Source organism: Prionailurus viverrinus, chromosome A1 (assembly GCF_022837055.1).
Source record: "Prionailurus viverrinus isolate Anna chromosome A1, UM_Priviv_1.0, whole genome shotgun sequence".
NCBI lineage: Eukaryota > Metazoa > Chordata > Mammalia > Carnivora > Felidae > Prionailurus > Prionailurus viverrinus.
The window spans coordinates 173,446,113-173,470,153 of record NC_062561.1 but is presented as its reverse complement, the minus strand read 5'-3'; the positions used below and the strand labels follow the sequence as shown (position 1 = coordinate 173,470,153).

General features: G+C 44.4%; 1 protein-coding gene across 5 annotated transcripts in view; it reads left to right on the top strand.

Moving 5' to 3' along the window:
• The window catches only part of MCC (MCC regulator of WNT signaling pathway), a 470,733-nt gene that overhangs the window by 390,847 nt on the left and 55,845 nt on the right, over positions 1 to 24,041 (top strand). For all 5 annotated transcript variants that reach the window (XM_047878946.1, XM_047878931.1, XM_047878922.1 and 2 more), the window contains 2 exons: positions 5,314 to 5,477; positions 8,348 to 8,554. In XM_047878946.1, the coding sequence (XP_047734902.1) occupies positions 5,314 to 5,477; positions 8,348 to 8,554 (371 nt within the window). The remainder of the gene's footprint in view (positions 1 to 5,313; positions 5,478 to 8,347; positions 8,555 to 24,041) is intronic.

The following is a 24,041-nucleotide window of genomic DNA, read 5'->3' as shown; positions in this document are numbered from 1 at the left end:
CTAAAAGGCACAAAGCCAAGACTGTGTGAACTTACGCCTTCCCAGAATTCCCTTCACATTGTACTTTAATGGCCCACAGCTTAATTTTAATTGAAGGTTAGTGTAAGAAATCGTGAAATTCGTCTGTGTTTAAAAGTGTGTCTGAGGAGACTGGCAGTCACATCGCTTTACAGCACATGTGAAGTCCCTTTTACCTAAATTCTTTTAGCATTTGTTGCTAAGAACAAATTGTCTCTCTTGTGAAACTGGCATGCTTCCTCCTTTCTGACAGGACATGTTTCATTTTTGCTCTGGCTGCCAGGAAGCTCAGGGCTAAGTGGAAGTGTCCGCCCCAGCAGCTGTGTGAGTCTCTGTTTGCATCCTCAGCCTTTCCCTGGTTCCGATTATTGTCCTTCCCCCTTACATGTGGTGTTTGCTACGTGCTACTTGAGATTCTTCTTTGGAAAGATAAAAATAACCTCCATTAACAGAATGTGTATTCGGTATGAAGGGCCTTTCCTCTTTGTCCTCTAGACAAGGGACCAAGCCATCACCTTGTGACATAAGGCACAGCACAGCCTGAGGTACTATAGCCAAGTCTGCCTCAGTGTGGTCCTCATGCTGCCGTCCCATGACCAGCGTGCAGTTCAGTGGCAGTAAGTACATTCAGAGTTGTGCAACCCTCACAACCACCCACTTCCGGGACTTTGTCATCCTCTCAAACTGAAAGTGTGTATTGCCCCATTCCCCCCAGTCCCTGGTCACCTCTGTGCTTCTTTCTGCCTCTACTCTAGGTACCTCTTATAAGAGGAGTCCTCCACTTGCCCTTTCCTAACTGGCTTACTTCACTTACTATAATGTTCTCGAGGTTCATCCGTGTTGTAGCATGTGTCCAAGTTTCCTTCCTCTCTAAGGCTGAATGACATTCTGTTTTGTATAGGCCACATTTTGTTGACCTGTCCGTTGGTCAGCGAACTTGCGTTGCGTCCACCTTTGACCGTTGTGAATAAGGTTGCTATGAACATGGGCATACAAGTATCTGTTTGAGCCCTATGTTCAATTCTTTTGAAATTGGATTGAGACATGGGATTGCTGGATGATAGGCTAGTTCTAGTTTTAATTTTTGAGGAACTGCCGTACTGTTCTTCACAGTGGTTGCGTCCTTTTACATTCCCACCAGTGGAGCACAAGGATTCTAATTTTCTCTCCACATCCTCGCCAACACGTGATTTTCTCCAGTGGTTGTTTTAAATAGTGGCCAACCTGATGGGTGTGAGGTGATATCTTGTTGTGGCTTTGATTTGTAAATGAGGCACCTTTTGTTCAGTCTGGAATATTTGGTTCCTGTCTTATCCTGCTCCTCTGGTCCCTTAACAAGCAGTCCCTTCATCTCGTTCGCCTTTTGTAGAGACTCTCAGTGGCAGGAACCAGATTACGTAGGGCACTGTAGGCCAGGAGAAGGGATGGAGAGTTTATTCCAAGTCAGTATCTAGAGGAATATACCACAGACTCAGAAAGATTACTCCACCCTGTATGGAACAGCCCCAGTGCTCAGGTGAATGGTAGTGACTCGTGCTATGGGGCGGCACTCAGCTATGGGGGGCTGGGGGGGGGGTGGAGAATATCTGCTTCTGCCCGCCTAGCCACCTTGTCCTCCTAAACCGAACAATAGCAAGAGACAGCTAAGTGTCCCCTGATTCGTGTAAAGCCACGGTGCAGAGCTCTGCGGATAACAGGCAGGAGTGTGTGGCGTTCATCTTCCAACCTTTGCATTACACATTTGGCTTCCTAAGACCAGAGAAAGCATTTATAGCTCTCTTTGGTTTGAAGAGAAAACGCTCATCTGCTTTCAGTCTGTATGTTAATATACATGCCCTCTTCAGCTCTCCTGACTCTCCATCCTGTACTAGCACCATGTTCCCTATGGTCACTTTCCCCACGATGCTGGTAGACAGCTGAGAGAAGGGACCGTGGCATTTTCTCGTACATCTGTGAGCCTCTCAGGGTTGAGGAGAGTCTCCTATTCATTTTTGTATCCTGTTTCTAGCTTGAGGTGGGGCTCAGCAACTGTTTGGTTAAGCAATAAGAAAGACGCACTGGCCAGATTTATATACCCTCCTCCTGTTCCCTGTGACCCAATATCATTGGCATACAGCCTGGTTCCACCTCTCAGGTCCTGCCATGAGAGACCGTCAGTAGACGTGTGATACATTGCAACCACTGTATCAAGTGCAGCTGTGCTAGAGAAACCCGTATGGAATGGCTGAATAGCGGCGTCTTTATTCCTCATCCTACTTTTAAGCACTTAATAATACAAATCATGCAGGGGTGCCTGGGTGGCTCAGTTAGTTTAGCATCTGACTTTGGCTCAGGTCATGATCTCGTGGCTCTTGAGTTCAAGCCCCGCATTGGGCTCTGTGCTTACAGCCCAGAGCCTGGAGCCTGCTTCAGATTCTGTCTCTCTTCCTCTCTGCCCATTCCTACTCATGCTCTGTCTCTGTCTGTGTCTCTGTCTCTCGCTCTCTCAAGAATAAGTAAACATTTAGGGGCGCCTGGGTGGCTCAGTCGGTTAAGCATCCGACTTTGGCTCAGGTCATGATCTTGCGGTCCGTGAGTTCGAGCCCCGCGTCAGGCTCTGTGCTGACAGCTCAGAGCCTGGAGCCTGCTTCGGATTCTGTGTCTCCCTCTCTCTCTCTGCCCCTCCCCTATTCACGCTCTGTCTCTCTCTGTCTCAAAAATAAATAAACGTGAAAAAAAATTAAAAAAAAAAAAAGAATAAGTAAACATTTAAAAAAGTTAAAAAAAAATAATACAAGTCACTCGGGAGTGTGTGTTACTCCATCACAGTGGAGCAGGAACCCTGCACCTCGAGGTAAAAGATGATTTGGAGAAACTTCTCTGCTTATTACTTAGAATGAAGTGTGCTCCAGAGACAGTTCTATTGGCATGCTCTGGACCTCCTGGCCTTGAGTTGGTGGTAGGCGCCTGTACTCCATCTCCAGAGAGCCTTCTACAGTGAGGAGTGCCTCTCAGTTGTCAGCAGCTCAGGGCATGGTCTGTGATGAGGACAAAAAGAATAAGGTTGATAGAAAACATGATGCTACTGGCAGCCTGTGTTTGTAGTCTGTCTCTTAAATATATGATGTGAGGTTCATATTTGCCCACTTAAAACTAATTCTTGATCGCCTACACTATTCTTGTTGAAGAATAGTGATCTATTCTTGTTGATCTATTCTTGTTCTTCCACACTGGTGAGGAAGATCAAAGTTTCTTCTTTTCACATTTCAGCAGAGATAAGATAAGAAACACCTAAGTCAGATCAGATAGTGGTAATTGGCAGAAGGAGATAGGATAATAGGGTAGGGACTGAACTGGGAGAGGAGCTGGAACCCCAGGCTTTAGGCAGGGAAGAGGCTTGATGAGGAGGTGGCATTCGAACTAAGAACTGAGTAAGTGGAGACCTGGGTAGAAATCTGTCTTGGCAGAGGAAACAGCAGAGGAAAAGGAAGTCCTGGAGCAGACAGGAGATTGGCATGCTCCAGGGATGGAGAGAAGGTCAGGAGTATGAATGGAGTGAGGGGGAAGGGAAGTTGGGCAGATGAGGCAAGGACAGCATCAGCGGTTCTCACACTGGCTGCACGTGAATGTGATCTGAAGAACTTTAAAAATGTTCCCAGTACCCAAGCCCCACCTCCAGAGACTGTGATTTAATTGGTCTGGGGTGGGGCCTGGACATTGGTAATTTATAAAAGCTCTCCAGAAAATTCCATGGTGCAGCCTGGGTTGAGAACATCATCAGTCCTGATGATGCAGAGTCTCACAGACTCTGGTGAGGAGTTTGGACTTCCGTTGAATGACAGCAGGAAGCCATTAGGTGGTCTGGGCTAGGGGAATAACAGCTGACTTATGTCCTTAAGAGGCTCACTTTGGCTGCAGTGTGGGGAGCGGAGGTTGGAGGTTGTTCAGGTGGTTCCATGGAGAAATCATGGTAGTTTGAACTGTGTTGATATCTGTGGAGATGGTAAGAAGAACTCACTTTGGGGATACACTTTGGCGGTTGCACTCACAAGATGGATTGGGTTCTGGACATGAAGCAAAAAGAAATGAAGCTTGCCTGAGAGTTAACCTGAGTACCTGAGTGGATGGTGATGCCCTTCCAGAGATGGGCAGGAACGGGTGGGAGAGGAGGGTGAATAATTGGGTCCATTGGTTGGTGTGAAAGCCTCAGGCTGTCTTCTCTCTAGATTGAGGTAACTTGGAGATCTGGGCAGTCAAATAAGGTTGGCCAAAATATTCTGATAAAGCCCACTGAGTGTTTTGAAGTCTTCCAAAGGTAAACACCAAAAACAATGGACTGTTGTAGTGCATGTACTGAGGAAGGGGGTGGAGGATGGAGAAGAGAAACTGTAGACGTTGAGCTCCTTTCATGCAGGAGGCAGACTGGCTGTAGGGGAAGAATGTACCCTGAGAGGCTGCTTAGAGCTAACACCTGTCTTGAAATAAGAAAAGAATCCAAAGTAACAGGTTATTTGGGTTTGGCTTTAAGGGGATTTTTTTTCCCCAACAAAATTATCTTATAAAATATTTGTAGTTCACATTAAATTATAATTAATTTTTCTTCCCAAACCAGGCCCTAGGTGTCCAGAATCAGAATCAAATTATTGGAATTGTCAGAATCAAATTATTGGAATTGTTTACAAGACTTTGACATGGAGAACAAAATGAACTTTATTAGAACAGTTTGCTTTTCCCCTGATGGAAAAGGGGGTTAAATTGCAATGGTAGAAGATGTTCAGTGGTCATATCAGAAAAAAAAATCCTGATTATAAGCTCATTGAAGGCAAGGACTGTCTCTTAACAGTTTTTATTTTTTTAAATGCTTGGTGTCCCTGTTCACTCTGGGCCTTTTTGTTTTGTTTATTTAATAAAGTTATGAGATCTCAGCTGAAACTTTTTGTGAAGTCTGCTCATCTGAATGGCTGAGGAGGAAGTTGACCAGAAGGCTTCTGAAGTCCCAACAGCCCCTTCTGGGACCCTTCTTCGTTCTTACCAAAGAATTTGAACATAGCTGTCTTCCAGGGAAAGACGAGAGCATTGAGCATGGCATGGCTATCTCGAAAATGGCCAACATAAGTTAAGGCTTTATGTTGGCTCTAAGCCTCAGAGGCAGTGCCAGCAGCCTGTAAGATGAGGCCACGTGGCATGAAAGTTGGAAATATGAAGCTCCGTTGCCATTCCATTTTACGTGACTGGGTCCCTCACATAAGTGAAACAGAGAGCATTCGTTGTTACCCACCTGCCTACTTAACTCCTCGCATCCACATTTGCTCACAGATAATTGCAGTGACCTGAACTCGGAGCTGCAGAGGGTGCTGACGGGGCTGGAGAATGTTGTCTGCTGCAGGAAGAAGAGCAGCTGTGGCCTCTCCGTGGCTGAAGTGGACAGGCACATTGAGCAGCTCACCACGGCCAGCGAGCACTGTGACTTGGCCATCAAGGTACACCATCCCCACCCTTTGGCCGGCTCTTTGAGAGCATCCAAGGGAAATGGTCACATCTCTCTCCCTTTTGAAGTGTGATTTTTGCAAGTATTTGTTAGGAATGAGTGTTTCTAAGAAGACCATACTATACATTGGAGCAGGGAGAAGTAGGAGTCCTATAAATTTTTGTTGGGTTGAGTCACATTAAAAAAAAAAAAAAAAAGTCATGGGCGCCTGGGTGGTTCAATTGGTTAAGAGTCCAACTTCGGCTCAGGTCCTGATCTCACAGTTTGTGAGTTCAAGCCCCTTATCGGGCTCTTTGCTATCAGCACAGAGTCTGCTTAGGATCCTCTGTCTCCCTCTCTCTCTGCCTCTCCCCCGTGCTCTCTCTCTCTCAAAAATAAATAAATGTTAGAAACAACTCGTTATTTCAGCAAAGTCACTGGCTTTGCAGCAGAAATGATTTCCTGGGGCGCCTGGGTGGCTCAGTTGGGTAAGCGTCAGACTTGGGCTCAGGTCATGATCTTGTTTGTGAGTTCGAGCCCCGTGTTGGGCTCTGTGCTGTCAGCTCAGATCCTAGAGCCTGCTTTGGATTCTGTGTCTCCCTCTCCCTCTGCCCCACCCCTGCTCAGTCTCTGTCTCTCTCTCTAAAAAAAAAAAAAAAGCTGGGGGGGGTGCGGAGATTTCCTTGAAAACTCTTAGACTGCTAGTATTGAACCACATCATTTTACTATGGCCCATCATGTAGCACTTGCAAGTTGTAGGATTAACTTGGAAGTTTTATTTCAGCTTTAAGGCTCCTAGAATATTATTTCAGAAGTTACCCATTCATGGTGCTAATTTAGGGTCTGAATGAGTCCTCTATCCTGAGCATGCTAAGCTAGGTGTCAGCCATGCCTGTCACAGCCGTTCGTCTTCCGGCTTAGGAAGCACCAGTGGAAGGTGCTGCATCTGCACAAACTCCTCATGAGCGATGGGAACTCCAGGTCCTGTTGTTACTGGGCTTCTGGCATCTTTAAGGGCCTTCACCAGAGCTCGGTAATCTGGACAGCAGTTCACACTGAAAAGTCTGGGAGGAGCCTGTGTAAAGGGAAAATGTGACACGTTAATTGAAAAATACCTTCGATGCTAGGCGCAGGTTTCTGTCCACAGGAATTCTGGATTTCACAAAAGAGCTGTGGTATTTCCAGGTAAACCATGATTCATGTGTGTAACACAACTGGTTTTCCATCTTATTCATCTCAGTTATGAATATACAGTTGATGTGGTTTGGGGAAGCAAACCACAGATGTTTCTTTCATGTTAGTCTCCCAGGCCCTGTTTTTTTTTTTTTTTTCTTTTTTTAATCCTTGAGAGACAGAGTGTGAGTGGAGGTGAGGCAGAGAGAGAGGGAGACACAGAATCTGAAGCAGGTTTTAGGCTTCAAGCTGTCAGCACAGAGCCTGACACGGGGCTTGAACTCACAAACCGTGAGATCATGACCTGAGCTGAAGTCAGATGCTTAACCAACTGAGCCACCCAGGTGCCCCTCCCAGGCCCAATATTTTTATAAAACATTTTAAGATTTTATTTATTTATTTTGAGAGAGAGAAAGAGTGAGCAGGGTAGGGGCAGAGAGAGAGAGAATCCCAAGCAGGCTCCACACTGTCAGCACAGAGCCTGATGCAGGGCTCGAAATCACGAACCATGAGATCATGACCTTTGCCAAAGTTGGATGCTTAACCGATTGAGCCACGCAGGAGCCTCTCCTAGGCCCTAGATTTGATTGTAATGTCAGCTTAGGTGCCCAGCCCTAGCCTCAGCCTGGAGAGGGCAGGAAGGGGCTGAGGATTTCTGCCAACCAGCAAGAGCCTGGAGCCGGGCTGACAAGGAAAAGAGCATCAGATTTGAGAGAAAGGATGAAGCCCTACATAGGGAAAGTGGCAACGAGATTTGGGTAACTTTTCATCAAGGAACCAACATGGGTGTCCAAGGGAGTCATCCCCTCACATTCTTGAAATTTTGAGACCACCTGTTTCTCCTCACATCTTCTCACTGCCTTCTACGCTACATGGTAATTCTCCCTCTTTTTTCCATGTCCTTTGGTTTATGCTTCCTATGTCAAAGGGCAGTGGATGTGAACAAATAGTTTCTGAAAGCAAGCGGAATGAGTTCTTCCTTTTTTCTAATTTTACGCATTTTTCTTCTCCATTAATACTGTGTTTTAAATGAATTTGTGGGGGAAAAAAACTCTCCAAGTACTATTAAGATTCTTTTCTTTTTTAGCTCATAGCTGTCTTATTAATTAATTAAATCCCTACTGTCTTAGAAGCATCCACAATGAGCTTCATCTTTTCTGTGTCACGGAGGTTTATTTTTATCTTTCACATCTTGGGAGTGAACCTCATTCACACCTTCTGAATTCTGATGTGACACTAAAAGCTAGAAATGGTGATGTGACCCCTGGTTATCTTGGAGTTGGAATGTGCAAGGCCTATAATTTGGGAAACTTCAAGTTAGATTTTGTATGCTGTTTGCAACTTCACATTTGCAACCATGATGATCATCAACTGGCTTGCTGTCCAGTTATGTGTATTCTCTGACTCTAGAACATGGGCAGAGAAGATAAACATTTGTGTGGACATGGTAGTTAGAGCCACAGATAGACCAACTTACCTTGGAGGGACTGTGTTGTTCTTACTCTGGGGACTATTGGGAAACACAGACTATGACCCAGGCAAGTTATCTGAAAACGGGGAGGGGATAATTTGAGGGTAGTCACGGTTACTGCTTGCAGTGAAAGAGCTGTGGAACCTACTCTTCTGTCAGTACTTGCTCCCATCGTGCCTGTTTTCTTCCCCCAACCTTTCTCCCAGGTAACCCACTCACCTTGTCTTTGTGCTTTCCAGACAGTTGAGGAGATTGAGGGGGTACTTGGCCGGGACCTGTATCCCAACCTGGCTGAAGAGCGGTCTCGTTGGGAGAAGGAGTTGGCTGGGCTAAGGGAAGAGAATGAAAGCCTGACCGCCATGCTGTGCAGCAAAGAGGAGGAGCTGAACAGGACCAAGGCCACCATGAACGCTATCCGAGAGGAGCGGGACCGGCTCCGGAGGCGGGTGAGTGCACCAAATCCAACATGGCCAGGCCTTTCCCCTAGGCTGTGGGGCTGAAAGACAAATGAGCGTATACCGCCACGGGCAGCCCCAAGTATGTTGTGGGATTTGCAGTTTTGGGAATCTCCATCCCTTTCTGATCATGAAGTCATTCTGCAAAGGTGGGGAGTATTTTGAAAGTGCTGAGGTGTGCAGGTAAGATTTTAAAAAACACCACTCTCTAGAATCACACATCTAAGTAGATGGTAAAATTATATCAATTCAGTGATTCTCAAACCATTCTCCAGTGTATGCACATCTTCCCCGAGCTCAATTAAATTATCTTCTTTTAAGGTAGACTAAAAATGTTTTATAATTGGCTAAAATTTATAGAATTTCCCCCTTTGCAATTTCTTCTATAAAACTTCCTTTCAGTTTATAGTACTTGCTCTCACTTATCTACACTGAGTCTAATGTGAAATGTCATTTCCTCTAGTGCACGTATTAATGTTACAATAATCATATGTGTATATGTGTGTGCATACACATGTTCTGTGTGTTAAGTGTGTGTATGTGTGTGTGTGATTCTTGGCATTCACCCCAATGTACCCCAACATACCAAATGGCTCTATGGCCTGAACCAGTTTTAAGAGCAACTTGCTTAGGAAATACATCCATTACTAAAGGAGCTGATGTTTCAGGAGAGAAATGTTTGGCAGAATTGTTAAAGCACTTGGTTTTTCAAAGATGGAGTTTTTTTTCTCAAGAACCTACAAGTATTTCTTTGGCTGTGATTTTGATCTGTGATTGGTCTGGGGTAAAGCAATGGATTCTTCAATCAGAAACACATTCCCTCTGAACTTCACTTTCAATTACTAGACGTACTTTACTCTCTTTTTCAATCTTGGCAATATTAGAAGCTTGCTTTCTAGTTGTGCTCTGACTGGCAATTGTGCACAAAGATAAAGTTGACTTAGGTAAAATACATTTAGTAGATCCCCTCATCCTTCACCATTGCTTTTCCTCCTTTTATTTTTTTTTAAGTTTATTTATTCATTTTGAGAGAGAGAGAGAGAGAGAGAGGGAGAGAGAGAACCAGCAGGGGAGGGGCAGAGAGAGGGACAGAGGATCAGAAGCAGGCTCTGTACTGACAGCAGAGAGACCGATGAGGGGCTCAAACTCACAAACTGCGAGATCATAACCTGAGCCAAAGTCAGATGCTTAACCAACTGAGTCACCTAATGCCCCTCTCTTTTACTTTTATTTATTTATTTTATTATTTTAATGTTTAGTTACTTATGAGGGAGAGAGAGAGCACGTGCACGCACGTGAGTGGGGGATGGGCAGAGAGAGAGGGAGACAGAATCTGAGGCTGACTCCAGGCTCTGAGCTGTCAGCACAGAGCCTGACACAGGGCTTGAACTCACTGCAAGATCATGATCTGAGCTGAAGTCAGACACTTAACCAACTGAGCCACCCAGGCGCCCCTCGTCTCCTTTTTTTTTAAACGCTTATTTATTTTGTGAGAGAGACAGAGTGTAAGCAGGGGAGGGGTAGAGAGAGAGGGAGATGCAGAATCTGAAGCAGGCTCCAGGCTCCGAGCTGTCAGCACAGAGCCTGACGTGGGGCTCGAACTCCCGGACTGCAAGATCATGACCTGATCCGAAGTCTGAGACTTAAATGACTGAGCCATCCAGGTGCCCCTCCTCTCCTTTACATTTAACTTGTCTTCACTAAGGTCAGCATGTGTACATCATTCTGACTTTTTGTTTGTTTTTAATTTTTTTTAATGTTTATTTTCTGAGAGAAGTACGGAGTGTGAGTGGGGGTGGGGCAGAGAGAGAGAGGGAGACACAGAATCTGAAACAGGCTCCAGGCTCTGAGCTGTCAGCACAGAGCCTGATCTGGGGCTCGAACCCACAAGCTGCGAGATCATGACCTGAGCCGAAGTCAGATGCTTAACTGATTGAGCCACCCAGGCGGCCCCCATCATTCTGTTTTTAATCCACAGACAAGTTTTCTTGGTTGCCGTTACATACGAATATGGAAGAAATTACTATTTTTAACCATGATCAGCTCTTGTCCTCATTTCTGGCTCATGTCATAATTAAAAGGCCCTCATTCCTATCTCCCGTATCTGAACATGTTTGTCTGAACTCACGTGCCTAAGCTTATTTTCAGTCCCCAGCTGTATGGGATGCCATTCTCTGCACTTGCATCAGCAGGTGTAAATCATCCCAGTCAGCAAAGACTTTATCTGGGCAAGCTGGTGAAATTTACTTAGTGCTGAGGCCCACACCACCTGGAGCTTCCTGGGTTACACTCCCTGATCATTATGACTAATGCCCTAATTAGGCATGCTTGCTCTTAGTGTGCACGTTCGGATGGTGCATGTTTTGTGAAGGAAATGTTGGTCTTAGATGTAATTACATATTGTGTATTAGAATAAATTTTCTCCTCTAAACTTGAGTTACTAAAGTACAAAACATCCCTGGATTGTGACAAGCAAAGGATGAAAAGCCAGTCCCCCTTCTTCAAGTATCTTCTCCAACTCTGGAGGTTAGTGTTAAGAACAGCGTACTGTGGTGGTACTATGTAGTACTATGTACCTGGGGTCACAGCCTGACCTGCCAAGTCACCATGAACCTTTAGCAAGTTACCTAACCTCTCTGAGCCTCAGTTTACTCTGCCACGAAGTGGGAATAAGAATAGTATCCAATGTAGTATCCAAAATTAGTTAATACTCATAAAGCGCTTAGACAATCTTAATTCTTTTTTCTTAATTTTTTAAAATATTTTTTACTTATTTTTGAGACAGAGAAACAGCATACAAGTGGGAGAGGGGCCGAGAGAGAGGGAGATACAGAATCCCAAGCAGGCTCCTGGCTCTGAGCTGTCAGCACAGAGCCTGACACAGGGGCCTGAACCCACAAACTGTGAGATCGTGACCTGAGCCAAAGTCAGACGTTTAACCGACTGAGCCACCCAGGTGCCCCAGATAACCTTAATTCTGATCACACGTGATATCTTTGAAGGTTTGCAGTTAATATGATTTTATATAATTTATATTTCCATTACATCCCAGTCATAAAATGTTGAGGAGCCTTGTGTTTCTTCGTCAATGGGAAATGTCCTCAGAAATTTGTATACCTACCCACAATTAATTTCTCTATTTCAAAATAATTGTGGGTCTCATAGAATTTGCCAGCTGTGTTAGAATGCCAGTTCGCTAGACTTTAAATGCTGGATGACTTCCACCCACCGCCACCCAATATATTTCATTTCCCTGAGGAGGAATCTGTCTTTTGTGGTTTGTTTTCTTCTGTTCCTGCCTGATGTGTCGCTCTTTGGAAAGATTAAGGTACAGTTTTGTTTCCATCTCTGTGATGCCACATCGCACATGGCTTGTTTGCCTTGGCTGTCTTTAGAGCAGGTCTGAATCCACAGTTCATCAAAGTTGCCTGAAAAGCAAGTGGGGCCACATTTCTTTTCACTGCTCACATTCATCGTGTAGAATTTGAACTGACCAGATCGATAGGACTGGTGCTTGCCCCCTGCCTGTAATTAAACAAAGTGCTCTCAGTAGGTTTTCTAGGCCTGATTCAAGATTTAATTAAATTAGAGCTTTAATGTCAGTTAACAGATTGGGCTACTTGGCAGAGCAGTAACTAAGGAACAACAGACAGACAATTTTTATTATTGGGCCCAGCTCATTATTAAATGAGATAATCATTTATGTCTGCATGCTCAATAATATAACTACTCATTTCCTCACACTTTAAGAAGTGGGCTTAATTTAGGCAAGGTAGGATTAATTTCTCTAGAAAAGAAGCTCTTTGCTCTTCATTTATTCATTTCATAAACATGATAGACCATCTTGTCTGTGTTGGGCAGAGAGGTTATAGTGACAAATAGGACAGAGTCCTTGGCTTGAAGGGTCTTGGAGAGACAGGCAAGCCAACAGGTTGTCACAATGGTGTATGTCATGTTGTAGGGAGGGATGAACACAGAGGGCACCCTGGCAGTCCAAAGGAGCATCATTGGACAGTAGGTCCAGCCTCACCACACTATTTGCATCTTTTACCTAATTGTTTAGGTCAACTGCCACGTAGCAAAAATCATTAGTGCTTTCCTCAGATAGTTGGGCAAAGCAAATTGGATATGACCACGGGCTCATGAATCTGTATCCCGTTGAGTCATAGGCTTAAATCAAAATCAGGCCATACAGTTCCTTCTGAGATTTGGTACAAATTCTTCGGAAAGTTCTACAAATTCATGGCATAAAGTGGTGGTAGGAGGGTTTCTTCTGTGTACCTCATGCCCCACCTGGGTATTTCCAGTGTGTCTGGAAGTGAATTTCATCAACCTCTCCTGAGCTTCCTTCATCCTTGGGGTTTGACTTCAAGTTTGAGTCTCTGGTTATCACCACAGTAAATTCAAGAGACTAGAAGAGACACTGTTTTGAACTAAGTAAAAGTGACGCTAATCTCAGGTTTCTCCCCCTCTACTTTCCCTCAAAATGTCTTAAAAACCCTTAGTGTTAGTTAACTGACTTGGCTGGGCAGGGGGGAAGGGCAGTATTTCCACTAGTGCTAAGAAGATACAAGTGTGTGTCTTTTCCAAACCAATTACTCTTGATTCCTAAATGTAGTGTTGCATTTGTGAAGGGATTTCATGGTCTTGTGTTCATAGGGCCCATGTAATACAAATGGAATCAGTTCAGCTAAAGTCTTTTAAAATATAAATGGGGTCTCAACTTCAGATTTTTTAATGGCTGCCACTTGGCTCCTTGGCCAGGAAAAAAGATGAGTAAATTTCTAGAATGCTGCAATGCCCATATCCTTCCCCCTTACCTCATCCCTCCTAAAGAAAGTAGCCTCAAGTTCCTAGTCATATAGCCTTTGGGGAGGAGGGGAGGGGACAGCTGGGAAAGGAGGACCACAGGTAAAAAGAAATTTCCTTCACACATTGTACTCTCTGTGGACCATTAATTCTAAAGCTTTTCAAAGTAATAATCCTGTCATATATTACTTTGGACCACTTTTTTTAAACTTATGATTATAGTTTTATTATAGCAAAAATCAGAACGAGCCAGAATAAAGACGCCACAGGTCTGGAAGGGGTCCATATGCAGAAGTTCCTGTTGTCTTCCCTAAGTAGAATCCTGGACGGTGTTACTTCCTTTTCAGACAATACTCACAGTATTGCCAACCAGGGAAGTTCACCCGAGCTTCGGTATCCAATGTTTTTATTAAGGTTTCATGATGTAGGTGTGATTGCTTGAATTATTGGCCATGTGGCTGACCTCAATTCCCAGCTGCTTCTGCTTCAGGGAGATGAGGCTGATATCCTTCAGGCTACTTTTAAGTTTGTGCTAATGACACATATGATAGAGGTGCACTGTGTCTGCCACTGTCATTATCCTAAAGTTCCAGGAGGTTGTGAGGGTCCAGGGCTGTTCTTCTTAGCCGGGTGTGCATGCATCCCATGAACTCACCAACTGGGGCCATTTACAGAGCATCATCTTCTATGACCACCAGGTCCTCCTCTAGAGCCATTAGTTCTAAATCCATTGGTGCCAGCTTCTGAACACTGAACTGGTTCTAAACACTAGATCTGTCTTCAGTATTCACCTGTGTTATCTCCAAGGGCACTTGTCCATCAGTGGTCATGCTTAAAGAAGTTGGAAAGAAGAATCCGTATTAAGCCAAAGAGCCTGTTAAAATAATTACCTTATAGGTTGACTGTGTATTTTATTACATACTTTTGTCTACTAATTAATCCATTTGCAATGCATATTTACTAGTAGGCTGCCCACCTCTACCAGGAAATGAGATTTATAGTATCATACGGATGTGTCTAGAGCACTGTCTGTCCCTGAAACAGCCATTCACTTTGTCTGAATGGTCTCCTGTTATATGCTAATTCAGTATCTCTTTGATATTTTTAACTAAAAAATCAGTAACAGTGGAATATTTCTGGAAGTGAAATTGTTGTGACCTTATGTAGGTTAAATAAAGATTCATCTCCGATTTGCCTTATTTGGCTTTAAGCCCCATCTGAGCTCTTTCCGCTCTGCCTCCCCCTCCATGTTGCTTTTCTTGACCACAGTGTCTGTATATGGAAAGTGCAACGCTGCAAAATGGTACTTTATATTTACTATGAATTTATATATGCATAAACTTACATTGGCTATGTGTGCATGTATTTAAGATAGACCAGAACAATATAAACCAATCTCATAATAGTTATGGCAAGAAAGGGAAGCAAGCACCTAGGAGTGTAGATCAAAGGGTACTCAAACTTTTCCACGATGTTCTAATTTTATTTTTTAAATGAATGTGTTCTTTTGTATAACTTTTAATAGGTGGAAATATATACATAGAAATAGAATGAGGGGTGCCTGGGTGGCTCAGTTGGGTTAAGTGTCCAACTCTTGATTTCAGCTCAGGTCATGATCTCATGAGTTCGTGAGCTTGGTCCCTATGTTGGGCTCTGTACTAACAGTGCAGAGCTTGCTTGAGATTGTGTCTCTTTCTGTCTCTCTCTCTCTCTCTCTCTCTCTCTCTCTCCCTCTCTGTCCCTCCGCTGCTTATGTGCTCGCTCGCTCTCTAAATAAATAAATAAATACTTAGGTGGAAGAAAAAGAAATAGAAGGAAAGCTAATGTGCCAAAATATTAATAGAGGCTGAATCTAGGCAGTGAAACATTAGGCATATTTTTCTTGATTATACTTTTCCTTAATTTTCAAATTAAGAAAAAGGAAGGATTATGGACAGTGATCTGTGTCTTCCAGCTTTAGCAAGTAGTAGTCAGACACAAATAGTCTTCTCTTTTGTCCTCAATGGAATTTTGTTCATATCTTATTCCATTTCTTCTTAGGACTTTCTTTATATGAGAAAGACATTGCTAGTATTAGTTAAGCGGTTTGGGGAGAGAGAGAGAGACAGAGAGAGAAAGAGAGAGAGAGAGAGACATAAAGAGAGACAGAAGGAGAGAGAGAAAGAAAGAGAATGAGAAAGGCCACCTGTTTTAACACCCCCAGCCCTGATCTGGCCATGAGGAAGGGAGCTGAGAGGAGTGTGGTCTGGCCCAGTGCTCTCCTTCCAACTCCTATTTTGGGGTCTCAGGTGGCTCTTTCTTTTGTATGACTGATATATTAGGATAAGGGTAGGTCATACAGCAGTTACAAATTAACCCCCCAAATTTCAGTGGCATGGCATACCAAAAAAGCTGATTTCCTGCTTGCACTGAATGTCCAGTGCATATTGGGGGATGAGCACATAGCACTGTTCCAGGGACCCAGGCTGATGGCACCCGTTGTCTACAACATCTCTGCACTTACGTGTTTCCGCCCACAGCCAGTTGGCCAGAACTGGACAGATGCTCCATTTAACCACAGAGGGCCTGAGAAATGTGAAAGTGCATGTGGATATTTGTTGAGCAGAAAATGTTCCTAACTCAGCTGGCATGTTTGCTTTGAGCGTTATACCAGACAGACTTGGACGTGAATCAGGGTGCCAGAGAAATAGGCCGTTTGACCCTCCATCTTGTGGTGGCTCTCTGTGTATATGTCAGAGTCACTGGGAAGCTCTTTAGAAGGATATGTGCTCAGGCCCTTCCATGAGCCACTGAATCAAAGGATGGGGTGCTGGACCCTGGCACACTTCCTCATCTTGATCCCAGCAAGTGCTCAGGGACAGGAAAGAGAACAAAGTGTCCTTCAGTCACCCAGTGGATGTGGGCCAAGACCCTCTCAAAGCATCTTTACCTCTCTTCCTGCAGGGTGAGTGAAAATGAGAACCTCAGCTTTTCAGGCACCTTCTCCTCACACCTGGCCTGTTCCTCCTGGCACCCACAGTGTGGCAGTGATGAGCCTGGTGTCTGAGGGGGAAGCCTTTGGCTGTAAAGAGCTTGACCTGCTCCATTCACTCAGGAGGGTCACTGGAGCTAGAGGAGGGAGGTTGGAGAGGGATGTGATTGTCATGGAACCAGGCAAGACATGGGCACCCTGGGGCTCCAAAGGCAAGGAGGCATCACCTAGCAGAGTGACAACTTTTTGTGCTCATCCAGGAAAGGATTACAAGGTACCACTTACCAATGCAATCTTTTTTTTTTAATGCAATCTTGATAGCTTATTTTTTAAAAACCTGTTAACATTGATACCATTAACACTCTCTGAATGTTTTCAGAGTAAACATACCCCTCTTGGACTAAAAACAGATACCTCTGAAGGCAAAGCAGGATTTAAAACTGAAATTCAAAGACAAAACATACTTTGAGCATTTACTTGTGATGAACAATGGTTTATGCATGTCTTGTTTAATCTGCACCAGAATTCTACAAGATAGGTACTAGTGTTATACCCTTCTTAGAGATGAGAAAACCCACGCCTGCAGAAGTTTGATAATCTTGTCCTCGTCTACACTGACATTAATTCTTAGCACTGAAACTTGGGCTCTCCTAGCCTTAATATGTGATGCAGTTTTTCTTGTCCTATTGTTCAAATGCTTTTCCTGGGTCCTCTTCCCCCTTTTCCTCATCCTATCTCCTGCTTCCACACAGATTAGAAATTAATAAACCATCCTTTGTGACAGTAACAGGGACACCAGATTCCTTAGGCTTCTATAGATCAATCTTGCTAGCATGCTAAGACAATACTAAATGAAAGCAAAATGAGTTTGTTTCACAGAGAAGAAGTTAATGGTGGGTGTATTTATCTTGATTTGAGCCCAACAAAGCATTATTGGTAAAACCTATCACCCCTCCTTTCTGTGGCTTGAGGAAGTGTGAAGTGGGATCCAAGATCGAGAATTCTCAGAACTATGATTCTTTTCATGTCTTCTTTAAAAACAGTTCCACTTACTCTAAAAACACTTCATGCACATTTGTGCCATGGAAATTGTGAGGTAACTTTTTTAGTTGTGGGCGCCAGTGTTTACTTACCATTTCTCCAACCCCGACCCCTAAATCCCAGGTCAGGCTGTTTAAAGGCGAACTCTTGGCTATAAGTGAAATAGCTGACTCCCTTTTTTTGGAATGCTGGTAAGAAATTAAGATGGCAGCCAAAACTTTGCCCCTTTCCCTGATGGAGCCATTTTGATAATCTGGTCTAGGTTCTTCGGTGGGCTGTGGAACACAAAGAAAACAATGCACCTATCAAATCTTCAGAGAATGGAAATGCTGTCGGGTTTGTTTTCCTTCTTCTGTCTTGTGGTCCCCTTCCTCTTGTGTTTCAGCCTACACAGAATTGCCATGACCCGTAAAATACAACTTTCCTGAAACACTGTGGAAATGAGATTAATAGGAACAAATGTGTCTTTTCTGTAAGTAAATTCGGATTCCTCATTTGTTTAAAGACTCCAAGAAAAGGCTTCTAAAATCTCCAGTAAGAGAGTGATTCTCAGGGCGCCTGAATGGCTCAGTCAGTCGAGCTTCCGACTTCACCTCAGGTCATGATCTCATGGTTCATGGGTTCAAGCCCCGCGTCGGGCTCTGTGCTGACAGCTCAGAGCCTGGAGCCTGCTTGGAATTTTGTGCCTCCCCCTCTCTCTGTCCCTCTCCCGCTCGCTCTCTCTCTCTCTCTCTCTCAAAAATAAACCAACATTTAAGAAAAAAAAAAAAAAAAGAAGAGAGTGATTCTCTGCAGAATACCCACAAATCTGGACTTGGAGGAGGCTGCTCTCTGAGAAGCACATGGGACCAACTGCCTGAAGCTTGTTAAGTAGAGTTTCTGCGGCCCAGCGGTTCTGCCCTTCTGCAGAGTAGATCCTCTCCTCTCAACGAGCTCTATTACACAGTGAAATTATGAATTACACCCTAATTGCCTGAAATTACAACCACCCAGCCAGTACTGCTGCACATCGTAAGTGGAACAGACTCCTCCTTCTCTGGGTGATGATGGTGCTTCTAATCCTGCTCAGGACTCCCAGGCCACCTTTCATTCCTGCCTGTCACTTGTCTGTGGACCACATTCACAGATGACTTCATCAACAGATGCAGTGGCCTTGTCTTTGTTCCTACAGTTGTCCTGGGAGATCAAAGTGTCCAGCAGCTGACCCATCTTACACTTGGCCTAGCGTCACTTTTTCAGGGGACTTCCCCTCACTTTGGAAACCCTCCCCTGTGCCCGCCCCACCGGATGTTTGCCTTTGTCAGCTCCAGCACCAGATTCCTCATCACCAGCATCTCGCTGTCTGGCCACCATAATCTCTTAGGCTCCTGATCTCTCATCTTGGTATTTACCTTCTTGCATTTGTTTGCTTTCATTTGGCCTGCAAGGGAAGAGAGATAAGCTAATTACATTCGTCTGTTAAAGGCACACTCACTGATCTGTGAAAGGTTCCTTGCTTAATTTATTTATTCCTTTTATATCCCATTTCTTTTCCCCATTTTGTATATGTTTTTATACACAGTGTTTTGTGTATTGCTTTTAACTTACATAAATGTTGTTGTGCTGTAGACTTCTTTCTCCTGCTCAGCACTCTGGGTCTGTCCATATTGCTGCACATCCATCCGGCCTTGTGAGCTGACAGCTGCCTCATGTTCTGTAGAGTCACTTGCCACATGGACTATACCTGACAGCCAGACTTCACTACCACAGACATCGTTGCAGTGCCTGTACCCTTGTATCCTTCAGGCCTGGGTGGGAAGTTCTCTGCAGTACATGTCCAGCAGTTAGGGTGCAGAGTCCTGGGTCTCCATATTCTTATTTTGACCACGCCCCACAGCATGGCTTTGCAGAACAGCTTTCCAGTCCTTCCACTCATTGGGCAGCTCAGGAGGGTTCCTCCTGCCCCTTCATCCTGCCATCTACTATGCTCACTGTGGTCTCTTTCATAGGGTTCGTTTTTAGGGTTCGGTTTTCTTGTTACTGAAAGCATATATCCTTAAAGAAGTTCTTTCAGGGGCCCCTGGGTGGCTCAGTGGGTTAAGCATCTGACCTCAGCTCAGGTCATGATCTCACGGTTTGTGGGTCACCACGTCGGGCTCTGTGCTGACAGCTGGGAGCCTGGAGCCTTCTTCAGATTCTGTGTCTCCCTCTCTCTCTCTGCCCCTCCCCCATGCATGCACACGTGCTCTCTGTCTCCCTCTCTCTTTCTCTCTCTTTCAAAAATAAACATTAAAAAAATTTTAAAGAAGTTCTTTCAATAAAGGTCTGCGCTGGGTAAATTCTTAATCTTTGAGCATGTCTTTGTTTTTGCCCTTGCTCTTGATGATGATTCATAGCTTCCTCTTGCTCCTGTAACAATTTACCACAAACCTAGTGGCTTCAAATAACATGGATTTCGTATTTTACAGTTCTGAGGGTCAGAAGTCTGAAGTGCATCTCACCCCCTAAGATCTGAATGTTGTCAGGGCTGCATTCCTTCTCAGGCTCTAGAGGATAAGCCGCTTCCTTGCCTTTTCCAGCTTCTAGAAGCAGCAGGCCTCGTGCCCCTTCATCCTGCTTCTCTTGCAAGGAGCTTCTCTCTGCAAGCAGCTTCCGGCTGCTGGGCCCACCAGATAATCAGGGATAATCTTCCCATCTCAAGATTCTCCCTGATCATGAGATTCTTAGTTATTCCTGCAAGTTCCCTTGGGCTGTGTAAAGTCACATATTCACAGCTTTCTAAGACTATGATGTGGACATCTTTGGAGGCCATTATTGGGCCTACCACAATAGTCTAGCTATGTTTTAAATTTTAGGATGACAGTTTCTAGTTTTTTAGGTTTTTTTTTCTTTCGCCTAAGTGGCTAGGCATCCCACCAGACAGCCTTAAGATTATCTCTTTATTCCTTTTCCCCCCTACGTTTGCACTACATTGTTGCTACATATTCAATTTTGACTTCATCCTCACTTTCCAAGTAGCTCTAACTGTATAACAAACCACCCCAAACTTAAAGACCTAAAACTATGATTCATTACTATCTGCATGGTTCTGGGGAACCAAGAGGCTCTGGTTGACAGTTCTCACTTGGGCTCACATGTGATTGCAGTCAGATGGTGGCTAGGGCGGAGTCATCTTGGAGGCTCCTCTTACTCCTATGTCTGTGGAGCGAGGCTGGCTGTTGTCTGGGACCTTAAGCTCTGACTGTAGGTCAGAACACCTGCAAAGATCCTCTCCAGGTGGCCTGGGCTTCCTCATGGTGGAGTGGCCAGTGGCTTGTAAGGCCAGCATCCCAAGAGCGAGTGGGCAAGACTGATTATTCTTTTCTAATCGAGCCTCAGAAGTTGTGTGGTCTAGCTTCTACCACATTCTGTTCATTAGAAGCAGACCTTCGGGCCAGGCACAGGCAAGGGGAGGGGAATTGGACTCCACCCCTTGATGGAGGGAATATCAAAGAATTTGCAGATGTATCTGCAAATGACCACACCTGGCTAGAACCTAATGTGATTCTTCAGTGTCTGGACTTAGGTCTGCCTCCATGTCTGGAAAACCCATCTATTTTCTTTTCAAATATTGCTTGTCTGTCATGACATTGCATGTCATATTCTCTTCCTCTGGAACTTCTTTAAAAGTATGTTGGAGCCTCGGTGGCTATTTGTGGTATCAGTGACTAGTGCATATTTTGTATCTCTTCAGCTCCCTGTGCTGGGTTCTGAATTAATTTCTCTGTTCCAGGTCACTAATTCTGTTTTCACTTTTATCCAGTCTAGACTTTAACCAGTACATTGATTTTATTTATTGGCTACATTTTCTCCTGGCTTTTTTAATCCACCTATTCTTGTTTGATATTTTCCTGATTTTGTTTCCTAATTTTATAAACTTTTTTTTTGAGAGAGAGAGAATGTGAGCGAGCATGAATATGTGCGTGAGTGCTTGAGCGGGGGAGGGTCAGAGAGAGGGGGACAGAGGATCTGAAGTGGGCTCCATGCTGACAGCAGAGAGCCCAATGCAGGGCTTGAACTCACGAACCTGAGATCATGACCTGACCCAAAGTCAGGTGCTCAACTGACTGAGCCACCCAGGTGCCCCTGTGTCCTAATTTCTGTTTTTTATAGAAATTATTCCTTTCCTCTCTCGAAGGGCCCTCAGTAGACTGATTGTGACATAGTTTGCCATTTGCTTTATTTTCATTTCTTCTTGGGTGGCTTCATCTCTGCTTTGGATTGCTTCCTCTCTTGTGTCATTGTCCCTTGTCTGCAGTCATCCCTCCATGTCCAGCAGCTTCTGGTCACGGGAGCCTTATGTCCCCCAGAGATAATGGGTGATTTACAAATAAGGTCTCTGAGGCAGTGCCTGGCTGGCAAAATCCAGACCAGTGTTCACTCTTAATTTATAAGATTGGGGCCCTGCCATACACAGATACTGTAGATTCGGATTTAACACCTAAATGCGTCCTGGGTCTGGGATTTTGGCTTCTTACGGTTTACCCCTGGGCACAGTTCTGGGGCTTCTTTCTGGCTTCTCCAGCAACTCCCTTTGTGCTAGTGCACTGGTCACAGAACGGCGGAGCAGGAAAAGTTCCAGGCTTATAGAGGAGGATCGGCTCAGACAGCCTGACAGGGGTGCCTCTCTGCCCCTCCTGGCCCCACATGCTATACCTTGTTCTCAATTCCCAGGGCTGCTGTGGCACCACCTCCCCCTAACCTCTGTAGTTTTATTTCCCACTTCATTTCTGGCACCTGGAGCTCTCACTGCCTTTCTTTTAACCTTGGCAGTAAATTTCTTTGTCATTGTTGCTCTTTTATGCAGCATTTCTCTGCATTCTTAGTAGGAAGAATGCCTGTTTACTTTAGCTGAGGCTGTCATATGCTGGAAATTGTCATTTCTGTATACAGACAGTCTTATTCCTGTTTTCAGCCTACTTTTCATTCTCGTCCTTCATAGTACCTGCCAAGGCTGCGTCTAAGCCCTGCCAGCCTTCTTGGGGGTAGACAGGCCGCCTTCCCTCGTGTATTTGATAGAATTTGGCGTTTCCATTCTGTTCCTTCCATCATTACTCTTCCTTCTACTTTGCACGTACAGAATGTGCCCAAATCTTTCTGCTAATGCCCTAAGCATGTGCTTTTCACTGTTTCGGTTTTAATCTGTTCTTTTTATTCTTCATTATTATTTCCATGAGGTCTCCAGAGTTTGAAGAGAACAATGCATTGACTCAGTCTACTGTCTTGAATGAAAGAGCTCAGTGCGTTCTCAGTGCTGACGTATTAGTTTGCAGGTTTTTTTGTTTTGTTTTGTTTTGTTTTGTTTTGTTTTGTTTTGTTTTTGTCCTCAGCTTCCTTTGTCATTTCTGATACCTGCTATTCCCTCCCTCACTCCTAGCAGAGGACTTTAACTCTTTTCTCTTAGAGAAACATCCCATCTGATGGGAGCTCTTCTGTTTCCCATCCTCCTCCTCTTATCTGCAAACTCCCCTTTCTTACTGCCTATCCTCACCTCTTTTCCATCCCAGAGCAAAAGCACCTTCTCGTCAGTCCTCCATTGATCAATTGCCTGTGTATGGGCTCTCCTCCCACCCCCATTGCTCTGCCTCTTCCCTGGGCAGCCTCATCTTCATGTAACATTCCTAAACTGTATACCCAATTCTGCTCTCCTTCCCTTGGGTTCTATTTCTAATTGTTGACTGAATCACTTAGATACCCCCATGGTTTTCTCAAATTCAGCATGTCCAAAGCTAGCGTCTTTATTTCTCTTTGAAAAATCTGCTCCTTCTTATGTTTTCGCCATTGTGCTGAGTAGCACCCTGATTCACTAAATCACACCAGCCACCAATTTGTGTTGTGTGTGTGTGTGTGTGTGTGTGTGTGTGTGTGTGTGTTTTTAACTTCCTAGAATAGTTCTAGAACTGCACTGACCAATACAGTCATTACTGACTACATCTATTTACATTTGAATTCAAATTGATTAAAATAGAATGCAGTTAAATATTTAGTTCCTTGGGTCTAGTAGGCACATTGCAAGTTCTCAGAAGTCACATGTGGTCAGTGCAGCTGTACAACATCAGCATTGGTACCAGAAGTTGTTGGGTAATGCTAGTCTAGGGTGTATTTTACCATTTTTGCTTCCATTGTGATGTTTGAACCTTATCTTTTTCTTGAACTGTCAGTACATCTCTTGACTTACCTCCTTTTTCTTGTTCATTTAGTTCATTCTCTTTTCTTTTTTAAAAAATGTTTGTTTGTGGGGCGCCTGAGTGGCTCAGTCAGTTAAGCGTCCGACTTTGGCTCAGGTCATGATCTCACAGTCCATGAGTTTGAGCCCCACGTCAGGCTCTGTGCTGACAGCTCAGAGCCTGGAGCCTGCTTCAGATTCTGTGTCTCTCTCTCTGCCCCTCCCCCGTTCATGCTCTGTCTCTGTCTCAAAAATAAATAAAAACATTAAAAAAATTTTTTTTAAATGCTTGTTTATTCTGAGAGAGTGAGAATGTGCATGCTTGCGAGCAGGAGGGAGGCAGAGAGAGAGGGAGAGAGAGAATCCCAAGCTGGATCCACACTCAGTGCAGAGCCAGATGCAGGTTTCTATCTCATGACCTCGAGATCACGTCCTGAGCCCATATCAAGAGTCAGACCTTTACTGACTGAGCC